Source organism: Balaenoptera borealis (assembly GCF_965194805.1).
Source record: "Balaenoptera borealis genome assembly, chromosome: X".
NCBI lineage: Eukaryota > Metazoa > Chordata > Mammalia > Artiodactyla > Balaenopteridae > Balaenoptera > Balaenoptera borealis.
This window is the reverse complement of record NC_138881.1, coordinates 124,304,957-124,331,185: the sequence shown is the minus strand read 5'-3', so window position 1 is coordinate 124,331,185 and position 26,229 is coordinate 124,304,957. Positions and strand designations below refer to the sequence as shown.

At 45.3% G+C, this 26,229-nt stretch overlaps 1 protein-coding gene across 2 annotated transcripts in view; it reads left to right on the top strand.

Annotated features, from left to right (window-relative positions):
* Positions 1-26,229, top strand: part of LOC309620100 (uncharacterized protein) — a 171,493-nt gene that overhangs the window by 35,831 nt on the left and 109,433 nt on the right. Inside the window, exon 2 of one of the 2 annotated variants that reach the window (XM_082376195.1) lies at positions 1,095-1,228. The exons of the other annotated variant lie outside the window; for it this stretch is intronic. Within the exon in view, the coding sequence (XP_082232321.1) occupies positions 1,112-1,228 (117 nt within the window). The 5' untranslated portion in view covers positions 1,095-1,111. The remainder of the gene's footprint in view (positions 1-1,094; positions 1,229-26,229) is intronic. 2 annotated transcript variants of the gene reach the window in all.

Here is a 26,229-nt window from a genome sequence, read left to right as displayed (position 1 = left end):
TCTATGTCTGTGAGTCTGTTTCTGTTTTGTAAATAAGTTCATTTGTATCATATTTTTATATTCCACATATAAGTGATATCATATGGTATTTTGTCTGTCTGACTTGCTTGACTTAATATGATCATATCTAGGTCCATCCATGTTGCTACAAATGGCATTATTTCATTCTTTTTTATGGCTGAGTAGTATTCCATTGTGTGTGTGTGTGTGTGTGTGTGTGTGTGTATGGACACTTAGATTGCTTTCATGTCTTGGCTATTGTGAATAGTGCTGCTATGAACACTGGGATGCATGTGTCTTTTCAAATTAGAGTTTTCATCTTTTCTGGGTATACCCCAAGTAGCGTGATCGTTGGATCATACGGTAGCTCTATTTTTGATTTTTTAAGGAACCTCCATACTGTTTTCCATAGTGGCTGCACCAATTTACATTCCCACCAACAGTGGAGGAGGGTAGTCCAATCCATTTATTTTTGAGGATGGTTATAGTGGAGAAGTGGGATGGATGGGAAACTGGAGGAAGAGAGTTGTATGGTCAATTCATGGAGGCCCCAGAGCCAGACTCGGGTCATCCTGTGTCCCTTGGTACTTGGCAACCCCCAAACGACAATGAATGTGAGAAACAACGGAAGGTCCTCAGGGCCAGGGTTTCCCTTCCTGGGAGGCAAGGCAACGAATCCGTGTCTTCCTAAGCAATGAAAAGTTGTCCTCTTCCCTCTGTACCACTCCAAGCCTGGAACTAGGCTAGAGCATTCAGACATTTATTGAACTGCAAAATAAGTGAAGTCTTCTGGGAGAAAAGCCCCCTGTCCAGCTGTACAGGCTGTCAGGTGGCCTGGCCTTGTGGTGACTCTCACTCTCAAGAACGCCACCTTCACAGATTTCTGTGGAATGAGCTTGATGACGGGTGGAAGGAAAGCAGGAAAGTAGGCAAGAAAAATATTCGCATCTGCTACATTTGTCACACAAATCATGGGGCCTTTATGTCTAAAGGGAGCTCAGAACCCTGTTTACAGAACAACTGTCAAGGAGTGGAATGATTTAAGCATGGAGGCATCTGCTTTATTTTATTTATGTTTGATGTTTTCCTGCAAGATTTGTAGTCACTGGGAATGACGGGTACGCCAAAGCCTCGAAAAGGAAGAGAAAGCCCCCTGATCTCCAGAGATTGCGGAAAAGATGACAGAAAGGCAGCAGTGAGGGGTGTGCTGGCTCTTGTCACCGCCATCGTGAGCACCCACTGTGTGCCAGGCTTCGAGCTCAGCACTTGACATGCACAATCTCGTTCCGTTTTCTCTACAGCTCAGTGAAGTAAGCGTGTTAGCTTCCCCTTCTTACAGATAAGGAAACTGAGGTAGAGAGAGGTGAAATAATTGCCCCCAGGACACATTAGTGGTAAGACACAGAGCTGGGATTCAAAATCCTGAAATGAAAGGGGTTGGATGCATCTGTATCCCTAGACAACATTTCACTAACCCAACCCCCTTGGCGGTGTGGAGTAGTGGGGATCTGAGACCTGTTTCTGCTGCATAGAAGCTGTGTGATGGTGGGCAGGTGGCTTAACCTCTCTGAGTCTCAGGCTCCTCACCTGTAAACTGGAGTTAAAAACTCCTGCCCCCGCCTTTGCAGGATGACCATAAGGCTACAATGAAGCAAATTAAAGGCATTTGGGATTGGCCAAGTACCATGTGCCTGGCAACTAGAAGAGTTGATTATCGGCTTAGGACTCTGTGAAATCCGCACGGGGGGGGACCAGGCAGGAGCCCAGGAGCCTACAACCCCTACTGGGCAGGGCTGGTATAGATTGGAGGCTGTCAGATGCGGGAGGGATCCTTGGAGACCATGTGGTCTCAGCCCTCATTGTACAGATGAGGCCAACAGGGCCCAGGGAGAGCAAGGGCTTTGCTTAAGGTCACACAGCAGGCACTTTTCATTTACCTTTCTCCAATATGTACTATTTCATTTCAGCATGATATTGCGCAGTTCCTGTCTCACTGAACTGCACGCTTGCATGATAATCAGTTCAGAAAATTATTACAGTGCAAAACGAAAGATAAATGATCGTGGCATTTGTTAATACTGTAAACACCATTTGCTGGCAAACGATAAGCTTTATTGATACCCCTAATGTATGTATTAGCAAGAACAATGCACCACAAAATGTTAACATCTGCCAACGCAGTGCAAACAATTACAAGTAACTTTCGTTTAATGCAGAAATTATGCAATCACAAAAGGTATGGCTGCAAATTCATGTGACATGGAGCCGGGTTTATGCATTGAGAGGCATAAACAACAATTTTATAGAGCAAGCCAGCAAAAGTTCTTTTAAGCATCTCTTTGTCAGAAATGACTCTCTGACACCAAATACAGGGGAAAGTCGGGGAATTGAGATGGTTATTAAATCTGACCTTGATCAGATTTTTATTATGTCAGAAAAAAATGGTTCTTCAGAGAGAGAGAGAGTTGTCATGGGATTAGAGTCCATCTACAGCGAGACGTTTCCATGGCAACAAATCAAACACCATTTCCTCTGACTCCAGTCTCCTGCTTCAGAAGTATGAACTTAGCATTGAATAATTAGAGTCAGACACAGCAGTGTTGTGTAAAGACAAAAAACAGAAGAATCAATCTGGAGGCAGTGAATTATTTTAAAATGGCAATTAACCCCATTACTATGACTGTCTGCAGCTCACGCTGGCCGTGACAGGTCCCACGTAGATATTTGGTTTTACAAATTGAAAGCATAATTTTTTTGTCACACACAACCTTTAAAAAAAAGCCAAAGCTGAACCATAATTCTGCCCAAATTAATGAAGTCTGAATGTTATGGCGAAGGCCGTAATAGAAATTCAGAGCTGCGTCTGAGTCTGCAGTTGGTAGTAGCATGGGGTACCCTACCTGAATTCTCATGTTTGAGGGATCTGAAAATATACTTGATACCGGTGCGTGGTTAGTGTCTCCGATGTCACACCCCTAAAACCTTGGTGGAAAGTTAAACCGGTGCACACAAAGCCACTTAGAACTTAAGGAGATAACTACGCCTTTTAGCTTCTTGGTCGGCTTGCGGTATCGTGATCTAATTGCGTTAAGGGCGTATTGTTCTTCCAAAGAAAATGTATCTCAGGAGCTAATCTGGTAGATGGCATCTGAGGTTCACTGCCGGGCTGCGTTTTTCCCCAGATGTTTTCCATTTCTTCCGGAAATGTTTCCTACCCACAGGGAGAGAAGAGAATCCGAGATCTGCATCCGAGCCAGGATGCAAGTTGTAATGAGTGAATTCATCAACACAGCGCATCGATTCCAACCCAGTCTGTTTCTATAAAGGGTATCGGGGCTGGGGACTCTGGATGCTCCTTCAACACACTTTGATTCATTCCTAAAACTTTTTCATCCCATTTATAGGTCGCACCCAACTCTCTGTCAGGGACCAAGCCCCCACCCCTGCCGCCCCGACCAGCACCCCACCTCCATAACCCTTATGTTGCTTCTTAGCTGTGTGTAGGGGAGGGAAATTTTTCTGTAGATTATTTTTACATCCAGAGGAAAGGTTTTGTATACTCAGACATTTAGAAAACCACCAACTCAGAGGAATGGGAAAAGGCCTTGCTGGGAAACTGGGTGTGGGGGGGGTCTCGATTCAAAGGCAAAACTCAGCCTGTCTTAATGCAAAGTTTCTTGCATTTTCCTTGTTTTTCTCTGTTTATTTCCAGGATGCCTTTGTCCTTACCTCTTTATTGTGCAAACTCGTGCTGCTTGCTATGGGCTGGGAATGATGGAAAAGCCCTGGAAACTTACTGCCAAGGATAGGAATCTAGGGGGGAATCCAGGAGCCTGCCCATTCATTCATTTTTTCCATTCTCTCACTTATTTATTCATTCGATAAATGCATAGGAAGCATACATAGATAGGAAGCACCCCAAGGTGTTAATCCAGAGAAGACCATGAGTCATGGAGTCAGGATGCCCAAGCAGGGCATCTTAGCCCTGCCCCCATTTGGAGGGTGATGCAGACTCGTTCTCATGAAAATTCCCTCCCTCCCTGTCTTCTTGGGTGGAATTGCTGGGCTGGCTCGTCAATGAGATTAGATAGGAGATGATATGGGAGAGGCATTTCACAATTTACATGGCTGTGAAGACTGGTCCCTCATCCTCCAAAGCGGAAAAGAGCCCTGGCCTAGTAATTCCCCAGGGTGGTCTATGCAGAGCCAGATGGCTACTGTTAGTCGATTATTGGACAGATAGTAGCACAAAAGAGCACCGACACCAGTTCAGATCCTGTCTCTATCTCTCACTAGCTGTGTAAGCCGGGGCAAGTTGCTTCACTTCTCTGAGCTTCAGTTGCCACAGTTGTAAAATGGTGTTAATATCTGACTCACTGGGTTGTTGACAAGAGCATAGGAGATAAAATATAAAGGTACCCAGCGTGGGACCTGCCATACAGCTCAACACATGCCAACAGAATGCCAGCCAATGAATTGGTTGTCAGTTGCATTTTCTGGTTAGACCTTAAAATAAGGATGACTGTGGGGAATTTCTAATGATGAATCTAGGAGAGGTATTATTTAAAAGGCAATGTAGAGTGGGCAGCTTATAAAAATGCACTGTGCTAGCATGACATCTCGGTTCTCTAGAACATTTTGTGGCTGACAAAGTTAAGATAAACATTATTCCCACATTCCCCTTTCAGTTCACTCTATTGCCTGAAATCTCTTACATGCAAATTGGTAGATACTTTCAAAAATGGAACATCGACTCACTTAGGTGCTTGACCCCAGGCATTTGAAGGGCCTCCTGATTTCTTTATTCCAGGACAACGTAAAAGCCATCTCTGTTAATGGTGCAATAGTTACTCTAGGTCTATGTAATGCCTTTAATAATAGTTGACAGTTAGAAAGGTGACAAATGCAAGTGTCCCCAGACAAATTGTGTGTTGCGGGTCTTGCCGAGGGAACATTTACAGGGCTTTGCCTTTTCGTCAGATGGCTCACTGACAAGCATCTTGGCACGGGGGTCAGTGACTCCCTCAGAGAAGAGGACGTGCCTCTGGAGAGCACGCTATTCCCTTGGGACTACCGAGAGCCCCTTGTCCTGGGTGACAAGCAGCTCTGGTCCTCTGCCGTGCCCTGGCTCTCAGCTGGGACACCGTCCTCCATGGACCCTTCCTCACTCACCTTTTACGGTCCTAAACTCAGCTCCGCCGCCACCTGTGCAGTATCCAATCAAGAAGGAGAAAATGGCAAATGCCCCCCCGGCCCAGCAGCTGGAGTAGTTCTAGCCAAGTCCATGCGTCGGGGCACGTGGCTGCATTCACAAGTCCCTCTTACAGCCTGCACGTCGTAGTCTGGACTTGATGTCTATTGCCTAGTCCGCCTCCCAGTCGAGCAGAAGTAGCCATGAGCTGTGGGGTGACACGTTTCCAAGGGCAGGCTGCCAAAAGGTAGGAAGTGACACCTGACAGGGTAGTTGGGGACTCACAACTTGCACGAAGCTTGTAGTTCAGTACAACGCTGGAAATGCCACACACACACACACACACACACACACACACACACACACACACACACACACCCACCAGGAGCCCCTTCTTTGGAGTAAGGTGACATCTCGAGGAGACCCCTGTAGACAATACCCAGAGCCCACATGGCGGGGTGATACCTGCTACCACTTGCCTAGCAAGACCAGCAACCTGGCATGCTGGATGGAAGGGAACGGGTAGAGAGAACACTGGACTTGGCCATCGCCATGAGCACGGATTTCTTATAAGATGCTGGAAACGGGATCGAGTTCCATCCAGGTCTGTCTCTAACTCACTATGTGAACGTGGGTAAATCCCTTCTCTTTGGGCCACAGGTTCTCCCTCAGAAAGCCACTGGGGTTTGTATGACCTCACTGCTCATTGCTGACCTCTGGCCTCTGACTACAGCTGCTGCTATAGGTTGTATCGTGTCCCCGTCACTTCGTATGTTGGAGTCCTAACCCCCCGTATCTCAGAAAGTGACCTTATTTGGAATTAGAGTCTTCGTAGTTGTGATCAAGTTTAGATGAAGTCATCAGGGTGGTCTCTAAGCCAGTATGACTGGTGACCTCACAAGAAGGGGAATTCAGAAATGGAGACAGGCTTGCAAGTCGGAAGAATGCCACGTGAAGATGAAGGCAGAGTCCAGGATGACCCCTGCTGACACCTTGATCTTAAGACTTCTGGCATCCAGAACCGAGACTATTCCTGTCGTAGGTGGATCGCTAGGTCGCCCACTAGCCTAAACAAATCAGGACTCCTGGTTGGGGGCATTCCAGAGTATCGGGCCGCAAACCTCCGGCTTTGCTCAGTCATCAGAGGCCTCCGTGGGCCCTTTTCCCAGCCTGCAGGGATGGGGTTTGTGGGGCGTGGGGCTGAAAAGCAGGCCCAGGAGAGAGTGTGATGAGGCAGGCTGCTCCCCGCTCCGCCCACCCCACCAGAAGAGCCAACCAGAAAGATGACCTCATCAAATAAAAGAGAAAAACGATCCCTCCATTTCTCTTAAACGGGTGTTTATATGATTTGGGGTAACGAGAGCAATAATGAGTATATTGCTCAAATAATAAAAATCGAGGTGCGTCGTGCATCTGAGCTGACCATATGGGAAGCATCAGGCCTGGCAGCAGGGGCAGCGGGCGGAGAGCTGCCATGTGGCGAGCACAGCCAGGGCGGAGGAAGGTCCTCCTCCTCAGGGACCACCCTGGCTCTGCCCTCTCTTGGGAGACCTCACGACTTATGTCTTCCTCAAGCAAACAAAACCAGACAGAGCCTCTGGATGACCATATCCCAACGCACAGCCATCTGGGCACAATCCCGGGACGGCCTTCAGAGTCTGGGATGACGGTGGGGAAGGGAAAGCCAAGGGTGCAGGAAGCCATGGTCAGCAGCTGGCCTTGTCGTCAGGCCAAGCCTCCAACAGGACCCGTTTTTTTTTTTTTTTTAATTAATTAATTAATTAATTTATTTATGGCTGTGTTGGGTCTCCGCCTCTGCGCGAGGGCCCTCTCCAGTTGCGGCAAGCGGGGGCCACTCTTCATCGCGGTGCACGGGCCTCTCACCATCGCGGCCTCTCTTGTTGCGGAGCACAGGCTCCAGACGCGCAGGCTCAGTAGTTGTGGCTCACGGGCCTAGTTGCTCCGCGGCATGTGGGATCTTCCCGGACCAGGGCTCGAACCCGTGTCCCCTGCACTGGCAGGCGGACTCTCAACCACGGCGCCACCAGGGAGGCCCGGGACCCGTTCTTATCTGATCCTTTCCCAGCTTCTAGGGACTTCGGGCAGCCCAGCCAGAGAGCCTGCTGGGGATGGGGGTGGTGCTTTCTGACAGGACCGCCCCCTGCCCTTCTCGCTGCTTTCCATCAGATCTAACTTGTCTACAGGGTCACAAGTGACATTTCCTCAGGAAGCCATTCCTGGCGCCTCCCCACCCCATCTAAATTAATTTCACCCTGTATTTTTTGGAACTCTCTTGAAGAACTCGGCAAGTCCTTTTGGACATTCGAAACTGTGCTGTGGGCCCATCTCTTCGCTAGAATGTGAGTGGCCTGGGGACAAACATCCTGCCTCCTGTCTCCGGAGCTCTCCAGGGGCTGAGTTGTATTTTTTGAGCTTGGTAACCCCATCCCAGGCTCACCGAGGTGGGCTGAGGTGTGATCCTTGCTGGCCTTACACTTCGTGCCCCACTGCCTGGCATGAAGGCACACACTCTCTAGTGGGCGTGTCGTGGACCCCAAATCCTCTTGAGCTGGGCCAGCCCTCTTCGAGTTGCCTTCCTGGAGAATGGTTACTGGAACTGCACCCTAGTTCCTGGGTGGGCAACAGGCTATCACGTGGCCTTTATCGTCCTCTCTCCTGTATAAATTGGATAATAGCACGGGCCCATTCTTATGTTCTCAGCTTGGAGTGGCTGGTCCAGAAAGGGGATGCCCCTGGGCCTTCTTATGCCTAGGGATCTCAGCAAGGTCCAAGATGCTATCTGATCCAATAAATTAATAGAACTCTAGTTTTAGAAGAACCTCAGAAAGCAAGCAGTCTTACCGCTTCAGTTTAGAAGTAAGGGAACAGAGAGAGGGGAAATGACTTGCCCAGGGTCACAGAGCAAAGCCATGGTAGCAGTAGGAAGAAAAGCCAGGTCCCCTGACTCCATGCCTGCTGCTTGTTCGGTGCATCCTGCCGCCTGTTTCCTCATCGCTCAGCCAGCCAGCTGTGGCCAGGAAGGCCTGTGCGCTGGTGGTTGGTGTGCCCGGGAAAAGGGCTTGGCAATTTCTGCATTCCGCGTGTATAATTTTTAGAAAGCCATTTATCATGATTTGTACTTGATTAATGTAGAATGCCCTTTCAATATGTGAAGTGAAATTGCTATAAATAATTCACTAGATTCTCCATTTGACTGAGTATGTAAATTGTTAAAGGAGAGATTCCAGAGCAGAACGGCAAAATCCTCCTGGTCGAACTTCTCTGAATGATGGTTGTCAGTGTTGATGAGAGTTTGGTAAGAATGGTCCACGGATTGTGCAAATTGGAACAACCCCCTTGGGGTTGCTTTGCGTGTCATTCGCTGGCAGACAGGCTCACTCGTCCCCTTCTTCATTTTTTCACCCACGACGCATATGCTAAGCTCTGAGTCTAGGCCGGGCCACCCTCTCCTTTGAAATCCTGCTTCCCCTCAGCCAGGCTATGGAGTGGGATTTGGTCGCAGTTCCCTGGAAATCATCCCGGGGAAGGACAAAGTTCTCTACTCAAAAGTGGCCACGGCAGCATTATTTGTAAAAATGGTATATGGAAGTTACCTGCATAGGGCTGCCAGAATCACTCAGGGCCCATCACTGATGCAGCAATTAAAACGGCGGACTGTGAAGACAATTTAGAAACATGTAAATGCTTATGATCAGTGGGGAAAAAAAATGCCTTCTCCAAAGCAGGACTGTCTAGACAGCATTCTATCCATGTAAAACTGAGTGCTGTGAACAGGGGCTGGAAAGGGGTTACTCAAAATGGAAGTGATGGTTTTGTTGTGGAGGGAGTGGTCTTGATTCCTTCTATGTTCCTAACTCCATGTGATGTCACTTGATTGATTTTATTTATTCACTTAAAGGGAAACAAAGCCCGCTGTCTGCAGTCAGGGCGATGTGCTGCAGTTCTGCTCTGCTGCCAGCAGATGGAGATGGCCTGCTTTCTGTTTTCTGGCAGTCACGCGATCAGCAGAAAAGGCTTGGTTTCAGTCTGAAGCTCCTGCAGATTCTCTGCATTTTTATTCGAATATCTAACCGCGACTGCTCCAGCACCCGGTGAGCCCTGGAAGTTATTTCTGATCCTGTTCTTTGGTTTCCAGGGAGCAGATCCAGGTTTTATAGGGCCTGAAGCTTATATAATTTGGGGGACCTCTTTGAGAAAAATAATTCAAAATCATAAATACAAAATCAACTGCAGAGCCTTGGAAGGCGGTCCGTGCAAATTAGGACCGATTTGCTGAATCTTCATTAGCTTCCCAATCAATGTACGGAAGATTGCTGCTTTTCCCCGGTCCGTCTGGCCTGGGGAGTGAGGGCACTGCCTAAGGGAGACTATGAGCTCCTTGAGAGGGAGACCATGTCTTCATTCCCATCAGGCATTGGTAAAAGGTCATTGTCTTTCTTCTTATCAGTATGACGCGTAGTGGCTGGTAGATACTCACTGACTGGAGGTTATATGAAAAGAAGCAGAAACAGGGCCTGGGAGGAAGTCTGGAACTCAAACCCACTTTGGGGGAATGGGAAGCTTGCAAACGAGGCCTCGTTATTCCGTTTTTCTGAGGACATGAGCTGGCTGGATGGCAATGGCCAGAAGGGCTGCTCTGTGGGCTGGATCTCTTCCTTCCTATCCATCAACTACCTGGTCCAACTCATGTCTGAGTCCCAGAAAGTCTGGATTATGCACTCTTATTTAGGTATAGTTTAATAGCTGGAAGACCCCTTCAGTGTGAAATAGGTAAAGGAAGTGTTTTTTTTTCAATTCTCCTATAGGCAGATAGTTATATCTGTGATTCACCTTGATTTCCCTGTCTCATTTCCTTCCTGTATTTTATATACAAGTAGATCCCAATCTTCCATAATACAAGGATTCCAGTGGATGGCTACTTTGTTCTTACTTTTCTGACCATAGCAATTGTCAATCCCTTGTTATAGCCATGACACCTCCTTCTGGCATCATATCACTGCTTATTCTGGTCTATGATGAGTCAACCAGCATTGGTATCTGATCCTTATAATTTTTATAACTCATCCCTAGGGATAACTACACACTGAATAGGCTTCCCCGTTGTCTTGCCTTCCTCACTGTATTATTTTGGTTAGGCTAGGCTGCAGTAATAAATAAACTCACACATCTCATGGCTGAACACAGTAGAAGTTTATTTCTTGCTCGTGTAATAATCCAGGATGGTCCCAGATTGGCAGGGAGCTCTGTTCCACATAGCCATTAAGGGGCCCAGGCTGAAGGAAGCTCTGCCTTCTTTAGCATATGGTTTTCAGTGTCACCTGGGTTATCTCCAGCTTAATCAGACAGAAGGAGGAAGGCATAGAAGAGTGGATGTTGGGGGGTTTTAATAGGTAAAGCTTACAATTGGCATACCTTGCTTCTGCTTAAATTCCATTGGCTAAATCTCAATCACATGGCCACATATAATTGCAAGAGATGCTGCGAAATGTAGTCTTCTTGTGTATTTAAGAAGAGGAAATAGATTCTGATGAACAGTCTCTGCCGCACCACATACAGCAGGGGTCCCCAAACCCTGGGCCATGGACCGGAACCTGTCCGTGGCCTGTTAGGAACTGGGCTGCACAGCAGGAGGTGAGCAGCGGGCGAGCGGCGAGCGAGCGAAGCTTCATCTGCCGCTCCCCGTCCATCCCCATAGCTCGCATCACTGCCTGGACCATACCCCCCCCCCCAAAACCCTGCCGTCCATGGAAAAATTGTCCTCCACAAAACCAGTCCCTGGTGCCAACCCCAAAAAGGTTGGGGACCATTGATGTACAGCACAGCAGATATAAGTTGAGCAGTCTAGATTCCTTCCAGACATTAATTTTAAGATATTGGAGTAAAAAGGTCTTTGCTTGTGTCTGAAGCCAAATTGGAAAAAAAAAAAAAAAGAATGAGAAACAAAAATGAAAACTCTATTTTTGTTGGAATGAAAACACCTATAATCATGAACCGCAAAAATAAGATGGGATGTCATGTGCTGTGAACATCGGATTGAAGTGACGTGGATGCCAATAGAGGATAAATGCCTTTCCAGATCTTGGGGAGATCTGGCAGAGCAGAAAATTCTCCAAAGTAGGTTGTCTACTCTGAGGGCAAATGCAACAGCCCTTTACTTGGAACAATAAGATCTGGGTGCATGTTTGGCTGCAGGAGCCTCCTGAACCTTCTTGGCAGAGAAGGTAGGAATGAGTGAGAAAACCCACAGTCCATCTTTGTAAATGTGCAGTGTGTGGAGGAAAACTTGGCGGGTGTTAAGCAACTTACTGGCAGCCATTTTTTTTTTTTTGGTGAGCTAAAATCAAAGAAAAGTTAAACCACCACTTGGTCACTTGCTGTCTGTCACACACAAAACACACCCACAAAACCCAGCCCCCCCATCTTCTCCCACAAGACCATGAGTCATAAAGGACTTTACTGGGAATCAGGGGATTTTCTGCTAACCCAGACATTGCCCTGGCCCCTCCTCCACACTATTCCTTTCAAATATCTGGTCTAAGGAGAGTTCTGCTCACTCAAGGGTGACTAATAATGAAAAAGGAACCAGGAGATTGGTACAAAAATATCACAAAATGGTGGACAAAAAGGCAAACTAAGCCTACATAGTATGAGCATTTTGATGCGGAGCTGATGCAAGTCATGAATAAATATTTGTCTAAGAACTCAAATAACTTAATAAAAAGTCTTTTGTGAATTAAAAGGTCAATGCAGAGGTGTAAGGAATCAAGAAAGGCAGCAGAAGGAGATTAAAATTGAGCTGGCTGTGTCTAGGTCACAAAGTGGAAAAGAAAACTAAAATCGTCATAGTATCATCATACTGTTAGCTAACGTAGTAGTGAACACTGATGACAACAGGATATGGATGGCAGCCTTGAGACAATTGAACAAAATGAAATGGAAAATTTTTAAAGTGCTTAGAGAAAAATTGTAGATATGGAAGACAGGCAAAGGAAAAGCAACATAAGCATAAATGGTTTCTTCTTGAAGAAAAAAAGTAAAAAAATTAGAAAATTTTCAAAGATGTAATTTTTAAATCTTCCCTGATATTAAAGAAGATTTGCATCTAAAGAGTGACAGGAGGGACTTCCCTGGTGGCACAGTGATTAAGAATCTGCCTGCCAATGCAGGGGACACTGGTTCGATCCCTGGTCTGGGAGGATCCCACGTGCCTCGGAGCAACTAAGCCCGTGCGCCACAACTCTGAACCTGTGCTCTAGACCCTGTGAGCCACAACTACTGAGCCCGCGTGCCACAACTACTGAAGCCCATGTGCCTAGAGCCTGTGCTCCACAACAAAGAGAAGCCACCGCTATGAGAGGCCTGTGCACCGCAGCAAAGAGTAGCCCCCGCTCACCGCAACTAAAGAAAGCCCACGAGCAGCAACGAGGACCTAATGCAGCCAAGAATAAATAAATAAATTAATTAATTATTTTAAAAAAGTGACAGGACACAGTATGTCTTAAGGAAAAAAAAAAAGATTAGTACAGAACCATAGTCTAGTAAAATTGCCTGAATTAAAACATAAAGGAGGGCTTCCCTGGTGGTGCAGTGGTTGAGAATCCGCCTGCCAATGTAGGGGACACGGGTTCGAGCCCTGGTCTGGGAAGATCCCACATGCCGCGGAGCAACTAGGCCCGTGAGCCACAACTACTGAGCCTGCGCGTCTGGAGCCTGTGCTCCGCAACAAGAGAGGCCACAATAGTGAGAGGCCCATGCACCGCGATGAAGAGTGGCCCCCGCTTGCCACAACTAGAGAAAGCCCTCGCATAGAAACGAAGACCCAACACAGCCAAAAATAAATAAGTAAATAAATAAATTTTAAAAAGAAAAGATGACTACTATCTTAAAAAAAAAAAAAAGATAAAGGAAAAAAATCCTATGGGCACCCAGGTAAAAATGATTGAATTACCTATAATAGTAAAATAAAAAAATATAAGTTGGCTTCAGACTTACCGCTATTGAACATTAGAAGACAGTGAAGGAATGCTTACAAATTTTTCAGCAAAAGACAATATGACCCAATAACTTTTACCTAGCTAAATTGCCTTTCAATTTTACTGGCAACAGGCAAATATTTCCAAATATGCAAGAACTCAGGTGTATAGTTCTCATGAACACTCTTTTTGAAGAAACTACTAGAAGATGAACTTAAACCAAAAAAAACGAAGGGGGAAGCCTGTGGCAAAAATAAATATAAAACTGTGGATAAAGGTGAAAACAATTATGGAAATTACCATTAAAGACAAAACATAAATGTAGCCAAACATGATAATGGAGAAATACTAAAATAACCAACAAAAGTTAGGGAGTATAAGGGGAGAGAAAGTGAGATTGTGTATATAAGTTGGCTTTCTTATTTTTCATAGTAGAGGTCAAAAAATATTTTTAAGAGTGGCAATTAAAGTTTAAAAGGTATAAATATATTTAAATGTATAAAGTTAACCACTAAAAGAGCTAGAAGAACTAAGATGAACAGCATACCCTACAAAATTGAGATGGAGGGGAGGGGAAGTTAGAAGTAAGGGTATATTCATTTAGTTTATTACTGTTATTGAAGAGTAAATAGATACTAGCTAAATAAATAGAGAATTACATACAATATATAAAATTATTCTTACAAAAACTTTCATTAGAATTAAAAAGAGACTATACACCTTTGAAAGTAACAGAAGGAAACACCATACTAAACAAAGCAGAAATTCAAAGTTTTAAATGTTGTAACACTTACAGTAAACGTATCTACCATAATAATACACAGAAAAAGTGATTCTCGTATTGAATTGACAAAGCAAAACCCAATTAAATACTAACTATATGATACTTATCTAAATGGAATGACTCAGAAAAATCAAAAGCAAAAAATAGGCAAAGACATATAAGACAAATGAAAATAAAAGGAAAGCAGACATCTGAAAATTACTATTAGACAAGTATTAGACAAGGTTGAATTCAAGGAAAAATGAGACAAAGAAGGGCAGAGTACAATACATAATGAAAGTCTAAGAGCAGTGAATATCTATGCATTAAGTAACATGTCATCAAAACTTATAAAACAAAATGTAGAGGAATGCAAAGAGAATTAGAAACACATGCAGGGTAGGAGTTTTAAATTTAGCTCCATTATTCCATGACAAATAAGTAATTGTAGAGGACTTAACCAAATTAATAAGGTATATTATTAAACTCAGGTTTTAAATCTTCCTTATTAATACCTAATCCATAAGGTAGATTGGTTCTATATTCTGAAATTAGAGAATATGTCTTCTTTACAAGGGCCCTTGGAATAATCACAAAAACTGATTGTATATTTAGAGTACGGAGGAAGCACTGATACCAAAAAAGATGCTAGATTGTCTCTTGCCAACTTGGCATCACCCTCATCCCTTGGAGAAAAAAGGGACTACATTTCTCAGAATCACCTGCCCTGGAAGTGTTCTGGGGTCGACTTGGCCAAGTGAGACTCTCATGAGATTTAGGAGACCGAAGGGAAGCAGAGATCATTTGTCTCTGGATATAGTGCAACCAGACATAGGGACAAATGAGAGATTCATGATGGCTACTTATTGATAGCTTGAGAACCACCACTTTGTTGCTGCAGAGTGGAAGCTTTCTCAGAGCTTCTTGAGAATTTCAACAGCTTCCAAGTAAGAATTCGAGGAGCCCTCACTTCCATGCTTCAGACTTGGATCTTCAGTGTCTGCTTCCTGGACCTTCCAACCGCAACTTTTACTGCTGACCTGCACTACTAGCTTTCCCCAAATTTAAGTAAGCCCAGATTTCTGTATTAATTCAAATAATTCAAATTAATCTTTAGTCAAATTTATCAATCTTTTGCATAATGGATAGTTGCTGGCCTACCCAAAATTAGTTTTTGCTTCATCCAGTAATAGGCCCTAATTTTCATTTGGAGTCCACTCTTACCCCCTTGCAGTATTACTGCAATAATAATTCACGTAATCTAAATAATTCAAATAATTCCAAATTAAAACAAGCCCAGATTTCTAAAGTAATACTTCTAGGATACTTAAGTGGCTCTGTTTTTCTGAGTGAACCCAGATTGATAAACAAAAAAGAAAATTAAAGCCAGTTTCTCATGTGAATATAGAAGTAAAAATTCTAAATAAAATACTAGCAAATAGAATTATTAATATTTGCACATGTTATACCTGGAAAACCTAAGAAAAACACTGCAAAACTATTAAAAAGTAAAAGCACTTAGTAACATAGCTGGGTATAAAATTAATATACAAATATTAATAGTTTTCCTTTATTCAAACAACAACCAGATTGAAAATATAGAGCAGAGGTCAGCAAACTTTCTTCTGTAAAAGGCCAGGTAGTAAATATTTTTGGCTTTGCAGGCCATATGGTCTCTGTCATGACTACTCAGTTCCACCACTGTAGTGCAAAAGCAGCCGCAGACAACATGCAAGTGAATGGGTATGGCTATTTAAACTTTGTTATAAAACTTTATTTGCAAAATCAGCCAGTGGCTGGATCTAGCCTGCAGGCCATAGTTTGCCTATCCCTGATATAGAACAAAGGGAAAAAAAGGCCACATTTAAAATCGTCCAAAAAAGGATATTAAAAAAACAAGAATAAACTTAAGAAGAAATATGCAATATTTATATGAGGAAAACTGAGGGACATAGCAGAAGATTATAACATATGGAAAGACACATCTTGGTATTGGATAGAATGACTCAATAATACAAAGATGTCAAATCACCCTACATTAACATATAGGTTCAGTGCAACTTTTGATACATAAAATCAATTTAAATAAACAATACCTTTACTATTTAATGTTGTTTTAGGAAAAACTAGACACAGCAAAAAGTAATATGAAAAAAGAGGTCTCTGCCAAAAAGCAAAACCAAAAGTACAAAGACACTGGAAAAAAAAATCAGATTGGCTGAGTGCCAACTGGCACCAGCAAGATAGAATTGAAAGGCAACATCTAGGTCCTTACAGAACCATAGAAATGGAATGCATTTTCACGCACTCGGAGGAAAAACAGTTCTGTTAGGTTTCTCATCAAACACTGATCAGGTACTTAAAAGGTCATGTAAGACACTAAATCACTGCCCAAATTAAAACGACGTAATAGAACCAGAAACATCAGCCTAAGATGGTCTTGGAAGAGGAGATACTGTAAGTTCAGCCTAGGAAGGTAAAAATAATAATAATAATAATTCAATAGCACTTTTTAAGCACTTGTTGCAGGCCCTCGGTGGTTTAGATATAACTCAATACCTCATAATAACTCTATGCAGTAGCTACTGTTATTATACACTGGGTGGGAAAATAGTGGGAGTGAGTAAAATAGTTAAAGGAAAGACATATATACATATACATATATATATGTCAAGTTCAACGTGAGGGCTTGAGAACTTCTTGGGTACTGCTGACTTGTTCGTTCTCCCTCTGATTTGGCTCTAGATAACGTAGACATTAGATCATGAAGTTGCCTATCTCTACTGTTCATATATGAAGGAGGTATAGAGTAGAGAAAGGCAGGATCTCAGTCCCCCAGGCCCCCTGCAAGCAGCTGGGTGCAGGGTAATTTAGGCAGCCTGCTGTAGAGTTGGATCTCTGGTTCAGAGGAGGACATGCAACCAAAGGCAACAGCTGAACCCTGGCAGCAGCTGAGGTCTGATGCCTGTCTCAATCCAGTCTCTGTTGTGGGGAAAGCAGGTGCTAGGGAATGCCGTGATTGGCATGTCCAGGTCTGATTATTTCCAGCAGGCTTCAGGCTTCTAAGCCATGCATACTTGCAAGGGTGGGGAGGGGTGGATCCCAAATGAAAATTGTGGCCTATTACTGGATGAAGCAAAAATTAATGTTGGGTAGACTAGCAAAAACTATCCATTATGCAAAAGATTGACAAACTTGCCTAAGTAAATATTAACAAGTTTTACATGGAAAAATGTAAGCAAAGCTGAAACATAAATGACAAACAGGAATACTAAATTCTAAAGTATATGGCTGATGAACAAGTAATTTCATTAATATATAAAGAGTGCCTGAAAATCAACAAGATAAACCTGTCCTTCTTCTGCTAAAACCCCCCAGTCACTCCCCATCTCACTCAGAGTCAGAGTCAAAGTCCTTACAGTAAACTGCAAGCCTACATGATCTGATAAAGCCTTCCATGTCCACCGTATTTACAACAGAAACCCTCCCACCCCACACTGCCTACCTTTCTTACCCTGCTTTATTTCTCTCCATGGTTCTTATCGTCATCAGACTGTGTTGCTAGGTCTTTGTTTGTTGTCTGTTTCCTCCCACTAGATGTCACTGCTGTGTCCTCAGTGCCTAGAACTGTGCTTGGCACACAATAGGAACTCAGTGAATATTTATTGAATGAAAGGATGTGAACGAACAGTTCATAGAAATAGAAATGCAGATGAATTTTACTTTTAACTGTGTATATAGAGCTGTTTCATTGTTTCTAATGGTGCCATGGATTTCCACTGGATGGATGTGCTGGAGTTTATTTAACTGGTCCCCTACTGAGGAACATTTACGTTGTTTCCAACAGTGTGCTATTACAGATACTGCTGCATTTGTTGAAACAAGTGGATATTCAAATGCAAAAAACTTGAACCTTTACCGCTACCTCACCATTATCAGAAATTAACTTGAAATGAATTACAGACCAAAATGTCAAACCTAAAACTGTGAAACTTCCAGAGGAAAACATAGGAAAAAATCGTTGTGACTTTGGCTTAGGCAAAAAAATTTATATATGACACCAAAAGCACAAGCCATAGAAGAGCCAAATGATAAGGTGGACTTGGTCAAAATTAAAAATTTCAGCTCTTCAAAAGACACGGTTAAAAGAATGAAAAGACAAGGCACAGAAAATATTTGCAGAGCACATATCTGACAAAGGCCTTCTATCCAGAATACATAGAGGACTCTCAAAAGTGTGTAGTAAGAAAACAAACAGCCCTCTTCAGGCAGCCTAGTACCTTCAGGGACTGAAGCTTGTTTTCTCCCAGAGACCTGCTGCAAACAGTTATGTCGTTCATTCATGCAACAAGCATTTGTTGAGTATCTACTCTGGGCCAGACTTTATTCAAGCACAGGGGATACAGCAGTACACAAAACGATCATGGAGCACTCATTCTTGTGGGAAGAGATGGGCAAAAACAAAGGAACGGATTGGTACAGTATAATTGTAATGTACTTACACTTAAGTCTTCCAGATAATTACATCTTCAGTTAACATTTTCCATTGCCACTGAGAAGACAGGAGCCTCAGTAACGATATCCTACAATGATACCAAGCTGTAGACATCCATAGGCATCTGAAGTCAATCTTTCCTCAGTCCTCGTGTATTAGAGGTATTTGATAATACACACCCCTTGAGTCTAGTCCTCAGAACCACTGTCTGCCAAGCAAATTTCAAGCACCTCGAATTTAGGGTACAACACATGAATCTGCTTTAGTGTGTTTAAAAAAGTATGTGTAAAATGGCTCACGCACATCCGTATTTTGCCAGATTTCTTCCACACACCACAATCAAGGATGCATATCAGCTCACAGGATTTGGGGCTTAAATCCTTAATTTGGAACTCTCTAATATAGCCTTGCATGTTCTTGAGTTAGACAATGCCATCTTCTAGATCGCTCTCTAAAAGCTCAAGGTCCATTCAGTTGGAGCCTCTTTTACTCACCTTGAGCCCAACCGATGTGTCATTCGTGGAAGTTGAAACATCTTATTATTTGTCCTACTGCTCATCAGGAGCCAGGAGATCCCCAAGGGAAACCTTGGGAATCTACCCCAGGGGAAAAATAGATGGTAACGGCCTCTGTTTTTCTGTAGGCATTGGCACATGATACTTGAGTGCTTAAAGTCTGTAGTTCCAACAGCACCCAGCTAGCACTTTAGAAAGGTTAGAATTTATTCCGATCATTACTAACATTACACGCACACATCCTGAGTCTGGGTATCCAAGAGCGGGCGTATCCTCTTTCCTACTGACTTTCACTGCCCCCTCGGGAGCGTCCAGTCTAATGGACACGCAGCAATTACCTGAGAAGGCTCCACACTTCAATTAAGACACATGGGCCCAACCCATGGAGTCCCTGCAACGGGCAATATTTTGATCATCCCAGGTTGGAAGTGGGATGCAAAAAGAAGATTTTGATGATCTCTGGTAGTCAATGAATACCTACCCCGTCCACGGAGCCAGGGTAGGTCTATGATATATAGGACCACTTCATTGGACTTGTGCATCTGTCCGTGCAGGGAACCCTCACATTGGACTGGTATGTCTCTGCGATGCAGGGGAACTAGGGAACTACCTGATGCTAAAATAGCATCTGCTCTCATCACATCTGTCCCCTTATCCTCCTCTATATTTCTTTATAATGTGTCTTACCACCCACCAGATTGTTTGATAGTTTGTTCATTTATTTACAAATATCTCCCCTCACTCGGAGCTCAGTTCCTTAGGAGCAGGGACTTTTATCTGCTCACTGATGTCCCTCCATTATTTAGCACAGTGCCTGGCACATAGTAAATGCTCAGTAAATATTCTTGAAGGAAGAAAGGATGGAAGGAAGGGAGAGAGAGAAGGAGGGAGGGATGGAGAGAAGGAGGAAGGAGGGGATCCTTTTCACTATGAGGGCACTCTCACCTTTTTACTTCTGACTGACCAGGCTTGGTGGACCAAAGGCCAGAATTTGTCCCACGGAGTTGCCAAATCCCTGCTGAAGCCCCCTGCCTCCCACTTCCTCTGAAGCTCCTCCCCTTTGGTACTGGGCAGCTGCAAGGCATTGCTGCTTCCATTGTGCAGATGAGGAAAACATGTCATGTTGTAAAAGAGGACCTCACTCCCTGAGGTTTCTGCAGGTGACTACCCAGTGGCCGTGAAGGCAAGAATGCCCATCTTTCTAGAAAACTCTCTTTCCCATGCTGCATTTCTTCCCTTATTAACTCTCCAATGCTGTGAGTTGGGGCTGCCCCCACTGTGAGCTCTCAGAAGATGTTGACTGACTAGCTAAATTATGCTATTGATGTGGCTTAATTAATACTAATGGCTTATCATGAGAATTACAGATATGTACCCGTGTCTGGGAAGTGTCAGTGACAAGAGAATTAAGGTGTCAGTTCTCATAAAACACGAGCAAAAAACTCCTCAGGGTAATTGGAGACAGTTACCTTCTCTCCAAGCAAAAATGCCCTTGAATTACATTGGCACATGTTTGCAAATCTTGACTCTCTATAGTCTTCTTAGGTTTGGAATGAGCGTGGTAATATTAAAATTCCACCTTCCACACCACCATGCAATTCCCCGTGAAAGGATAGCAAGAAGGATGTGGATCCAGGTGGCATGAGGGCCTGTGTTCAGGAGTGTGTTGAGTAGCACTGTGGAACGGTGGGCAGTGCAACCAAGCGTCCGTGGGTAATATATATCCAGGCGGATGAATGTATAGATTAGCATCCTGGGGTTAATTTCACTCTGCAGGTAATTAGCATGTCCTTATTTTGGAAATAAATGCTTCTGCAGTTAAAATAAATGTATTTAATTAGTAGAGACATTTAGTTCTGAAGTGAGAAGTGAACGTACTAATGGAATAAATGGTTGTGTAAACATTTTATATTCCAAACCCTAGTTAAATGCACCTCCTTCAAGCCATATATGTGAGAGGTGGATCTTACGTTATGAGAACTCATCACCGTGAGGCTTCATGGCACATGCCTCATGCCAAGTTGAAGGCCAAGATTGCCCAATCTGTCTGAGCCTCCGTTCCGAGTCAGTGACATCGTTCTGGCCTGGTTGAGGGTTGAGTCATCTCATGCAGTCAAGGTCATGGTGCTCTCTCCAGAACTGACCTCTCTTCCCAACTGCCTGCTGGGCGTGTGCACTCAGCTGGCTGCTGAGACCTCCTGTTGCCCCCAAGCCCCTCCAACCACACAAACACCACCCTGCGGCTCTTCTTCCATTCACCATTTCTGTTCCTGGCTCTTTGTAAAGCTTGAGTCACCTCTGACTGGACTCTTGCCTCCCACAATCAAATCAAACCCATCTTCCACAATTCACCATCATCTCCTTGACATCCTGACCTGCTCTCCACCTCTCAGTATTGCCCCAGCTCTGCTAAGTCTGTCTCCTAAACATCTCCTCAACCATCATCTGTCTGCTTTTCCCCATGTCCTTAACCATCATGGTCTCCCTTCTTTGTCCCTCTGTGCCTAAATCTTGCCTTCATCTGGTCTGTTCTCCACATGGCCACCAGAGTGTCTGTTTACAGACCCAAAGCTGGTCATGCCACAGCCCTGCCTAAACTCATAGACCACTCTCCCCCTCGCATCAGAATGAAGCCCCACCTTATAGTTGAGCCTAATTTCTCACACCTGCCCTGCATGTATCTCCAGATAAACTGAGCTCCCCATTGTAGCCTGCAGAAATTTCTTCAGCGTCAGTGCCTTTGCTCCTGCTATTGCTTTGTCCTAGTATGATGAGTTCCTTGGGCCTCTAACCTTGATTTTTGAGAGGGGCTGTAGGCGAGAGTGGCCACGGATCCCACAAAGGATCACTCTTCCCTACCCTATTCATTCAACCACACGAGCAGTGTTCAGCCTCTGGGGACCCCTCCTGTGGATGGAGCTATGAGTCCGGGGAGGGGTGTGCTCTTCTCTTCCTGAAGCTCTCCTAGGGCTTGGCTTATAAATTGTGCTGCTTTTCTTCTATACCTGCTCTCAGACTTCAGAGTTCCTAAGGGCACCCCAGGGTGACTATCCCTCTGTTAGGTCTACTTCCCGAGTTTGCTTTGGGCTAAAGGTTTCCCCCCCGAGCCCAGATTCTGGCCTGGTGGTGACAGGAGAACGAGGCAGCTCTGCCCATCCCCGTCCCAGCAGCACAGGAACATTGGTTTCCTCTGGTGCTCCCAGGAGAACCCATGAGCTCTGCCTCCTCATTTTCTGTGTGATGGCAATACCTTCAGCCTCCCTGCTGGGGATCCCACATCACATGCACACAAGCCATCTGCACACATGCGGCTGCATGCGTGCACATGGCTTCATGCACACACAGCCACTCATTGGCTCTGGACCTGGGCTGGAGACAGCTGGGACCCACTGAGGAGCAGACCACAGGAAGGTTCCGAGGAGGAATTGTCATGCACCTTGCGATCACAGCTCAGGTGGACAAGCAGAGGGCAGAAGACTTTGAGACCCAGCAGTGTCAGAGACTTGCGTTGCTGGAGAGCGCCTGCCTCCGGGTCAGGGACAAGGCCCAACAAGGATCCCTGGATCCAGTGGAATTCATTTATTTTATAAATATTTATGGAGCACTAACTACATAGCAGGCACTATTCAATCTAGGCAATGAGGACGAAACTGTGAACGAGACAGATACATTCTTCCATGTCACTTATGTTCTTGTGGAAATAAGAAACATTCAAGTCAATTGCCAAGTCCGGTCAGTCTACCTCATCATAGCTCTGAGGTCCACTCACGCTGCCCCCTTCTGCTGCCGGTCCTTTGGTTCAGGCTCTCATCATCCTCATTCATTCATTCATTCATTCATTCATCATGTCAACAAATACTTATTTGGGACCTCCAGGGTGCCAGCAGTGTGCAAAACAGACCAGTCATGTTTCCTGGAATTTAGAGTCTAGTCGGGGGAGACAGACACCAGCACATGACTTCATGAACAGTGTAGATGTTCTCAGCTAACAGTCTGTCCAGGGAACCTCGAAGACTGGAAGGAGAAGGAGAGCAAGGTTAGTACTTCCAGGTCACTTGATGGCCAGGAAAGGCTTACCATGAGCTGAGTCTTGACAGATGAGGAGATATCCTCTAGGTGGACAGAAAAGTGGACCCTCTAGGCTCAGGGAGCAAGAGGGGCAAAGGCACAGGGACAGGACACAGTCTGGGGTATTCAGGGAACTGCCAATACTTCAGTGTGTCTGAAAGATCAAGGTGGCTGATGGATATGACCGCAGCCACGAAACAGACTGAGCCAGAACTCCGCTGGTTGCCCTGGCGGGATTTCTGGAAGGGATTGCTGAATAAGGCCAGCAAGGTGCAGAAAAGCGTACACAATACGAGCTCGGTTTTGTAAAACAATTACCAACCGGCCCAAATGTATTTATCTGAGTGTGTGTGTGCAAGTGTGTCTGTGTGCACGTGCGTCTGTGTGCACATGCACATATATCTGAATGTGATTATGTGAGCATGTAGAAAAATATGGAAAGATCAAGTGCAGGCTGACGTGTTATAGAGGATGAGACAGAAGTGAGTGGAGGTGAAAGCAGAGGGAGGAGAGTAATGCAGAAAGGGAAAGAAATATTCAATGAGTGAATGATGCCGTGGATTTACCTATGGAGGAGTGAATGACTGAACCACAGATTGTAATGGCAGGATTGATATGAGTCTGGCTTCCTGAACATGAGTCCAGCCTGGGGTGGGAGTGGGCTGGTATCAATAGTCTAGCCATGAACCTGAAGGTCCTCGCCAGAGTCCAGGGACCTGGGGTGTGGGATAAGCTCAGGCTCTTTCCAGAAGCCAGAGGAAAGCCAAGGCTCATGAACACTTATTGATAATTAACAGGAGTCAGTATTGTGTAACGGCTGACACATGTCTGCATTGGAATCATTTTGGGTGAGAGTTCTATCTTTGCCCCCCTTACAAGCTGGGTGACCTTGGGGAAGGTACTCAACACCTCAGTGCGTACCTCCATTGATTCATTTATAGAATGGAGATAAAAATAGCACCTCCCTGGTGGGTTGTTGTGATGATTGAAGGAGTAAATGTATGTACATCATTTGGGACGGTGCCTGGCATACAGTAACCACTCCATAAATGTTAGCTAATAACAATGGCAGTAATAACCATTTCAGAGTTGAGAGTGCCAATTCTGAAGAATAATTAGAACTTTACTTCATAATTAGACTCAGAAGAAGGGAAAGGAAAATAGTGTTTACCCAATGCCTACCACATGCCAGGTAGTAATACTTTTCCTCATAGAACTTTCATGACAGTTCTCTCGGTATTATGTCCACTACACAGGTGTGGGCACTGAGGCTCAGCGAGGGGAAGTAACTGAGCTGAGGTCACACAGCCAGCAAGTGGCAGTGCTGCCATTGAATGCCAGGTTATCTGATTCCAAGGTCGTCTATTGATTGACTTCATCCTTACATAAATGGTGCCCCACATTCTTGAGGCCAGCTCCTTTAAGTCAGGATAGACCTGCACAGCGATAAGGAAACTTGAGCTGGGGAATGAACGGCCAATGGGGAGAGGGTGCCTTCCTGAGGGATTGACTATGTCCTGTACTACCCTCTTTGGGGTCCTGGACTCAAATTAAAGCTAGAGCTGCTTTCTCCACAAAAATCCACCCAGGCATAGGCACACAGCATTGTGTGGACTGTTTCAGGGATCTGTAGGTCTCTTGAAGCCTGTCCACGAACCAAGTTAAAAAATTGCTGCTCGGTGGGGAAAGGAAAACCTCGTGGCTTTAGAGGCCTTCCACCCCCTTGCCTTGCTGCTTTCTTCTTTCTATTTACCCGCCAGCACCCAGTATTTCAGAGAGCGAGACTATAGTGATCTAACCCCCTTTAGTTTTTGGGTGTAGAAACCGAGGCCCAGAGCGGGGCAATTCCTCAGTGATGAGGAATTGAGAGGAGTGATGATCGCCAGCCTCCATGGACCCCTGCCTGGTGCCCAGCAAACTCTGTACCTGGACAGGCTCGCTTAATCTTCATTAGACTCTGGGTTCCAATCCAACTCTGCCAATTTACTACCTCTGTGGGCAAATAATGAATCTTCACAAGCCTTGATCTTTTTCAACTGTAATCTGGGAATAAGTCCCAGGGCTGCTGTGAGGATTGAGAAACTATGCATGTTCCTGGGGCAGGTGGCGCCCTACAGATGTGATGTCCTGCTCTGTTCCCCTAGGACTGGTCCCTTGTCATGGGATGGTGTGTGGCCACCGACAGAGTGAACACATCCTGGCCCACAGTAGAGGGGGCTCCGAGCATCCGATCTGGGGGCAACAACACAGATGCACACGTTTCTGGACACCCGCAGTTTGCAGGAGCTTGGGCAAGGTGCATGCAGGACAGCAAGGCCCTGCCTTCCAGAGCTATATCCTGACAGAGGAACAGAGAGCGGTAGTAATGTAGGGGGCTTAGAGGGCACAGGCTGTAGAAAGACTCAGGGAAAAAGCTATGAGACCCCAAAGGATGGAGCTGGGCGGTGAAGGCCAGAGAGCTTTGGAAATCAGGTGTCAACCAATCTCCATGTGGAGCAGAATGCATCATGGGAAAATCCCAGCAGAGTCAACAGTTCTGTGCTCCAGCCAGTAAAGCTGATGGCAAGCCTGGCTGTCCGGGAGATGCTGTCCCTCCACGGGCCCAGCCTTCACTGAGCCATACAGGCGACTTCCAGTGCCCCACCATCCACTTTCTACTCCCGAGTTGCGTAGTGGCTGATTAGCCCCCTGCCTCAGGGCCCAGCCAGGGGAATGAGCTCAGAGTAAGCAGAGTATGGGATTGTGGCCCAGCTGGGGTCTTTTCTGAGCAACCTAGAGGTCTAGCAATCACTAGAGGCCTCTGTGTGCCTAGTGGTGCCATGAGGAATGTGCTGGTGGAGTAGGGGTGAGGGTAGCTCCACCTTTCCCACTGCTAGGCACTGTGGAGGCGAGAACACTAAGAGCTAAGGAGTTGACATCAGCTCACAGTGGGGCCAGAGCCTCCCCCGGCCACCAGCCCTAACACTGGGGCCCCCCATGCAGGCCTCGGCCAGGGCTCGCCGTGTTACCCCAGCGGGGCTGCCAGATCAGTCCCCCTCGTCCTCCCCTCTCGCGTCCAGGGCTGTAGTGAAAACTCTCTGGGAAACTAAGCTCCCAGCTAGAGGAGGTCATTTTAAAATAACCTGCAGAAGTTCTTTGAAGACATCGCTGTCGTGGCAGATAAAGGAAACTCGGGGGCTACAGTGTGCTTAGATTTTTAAAAA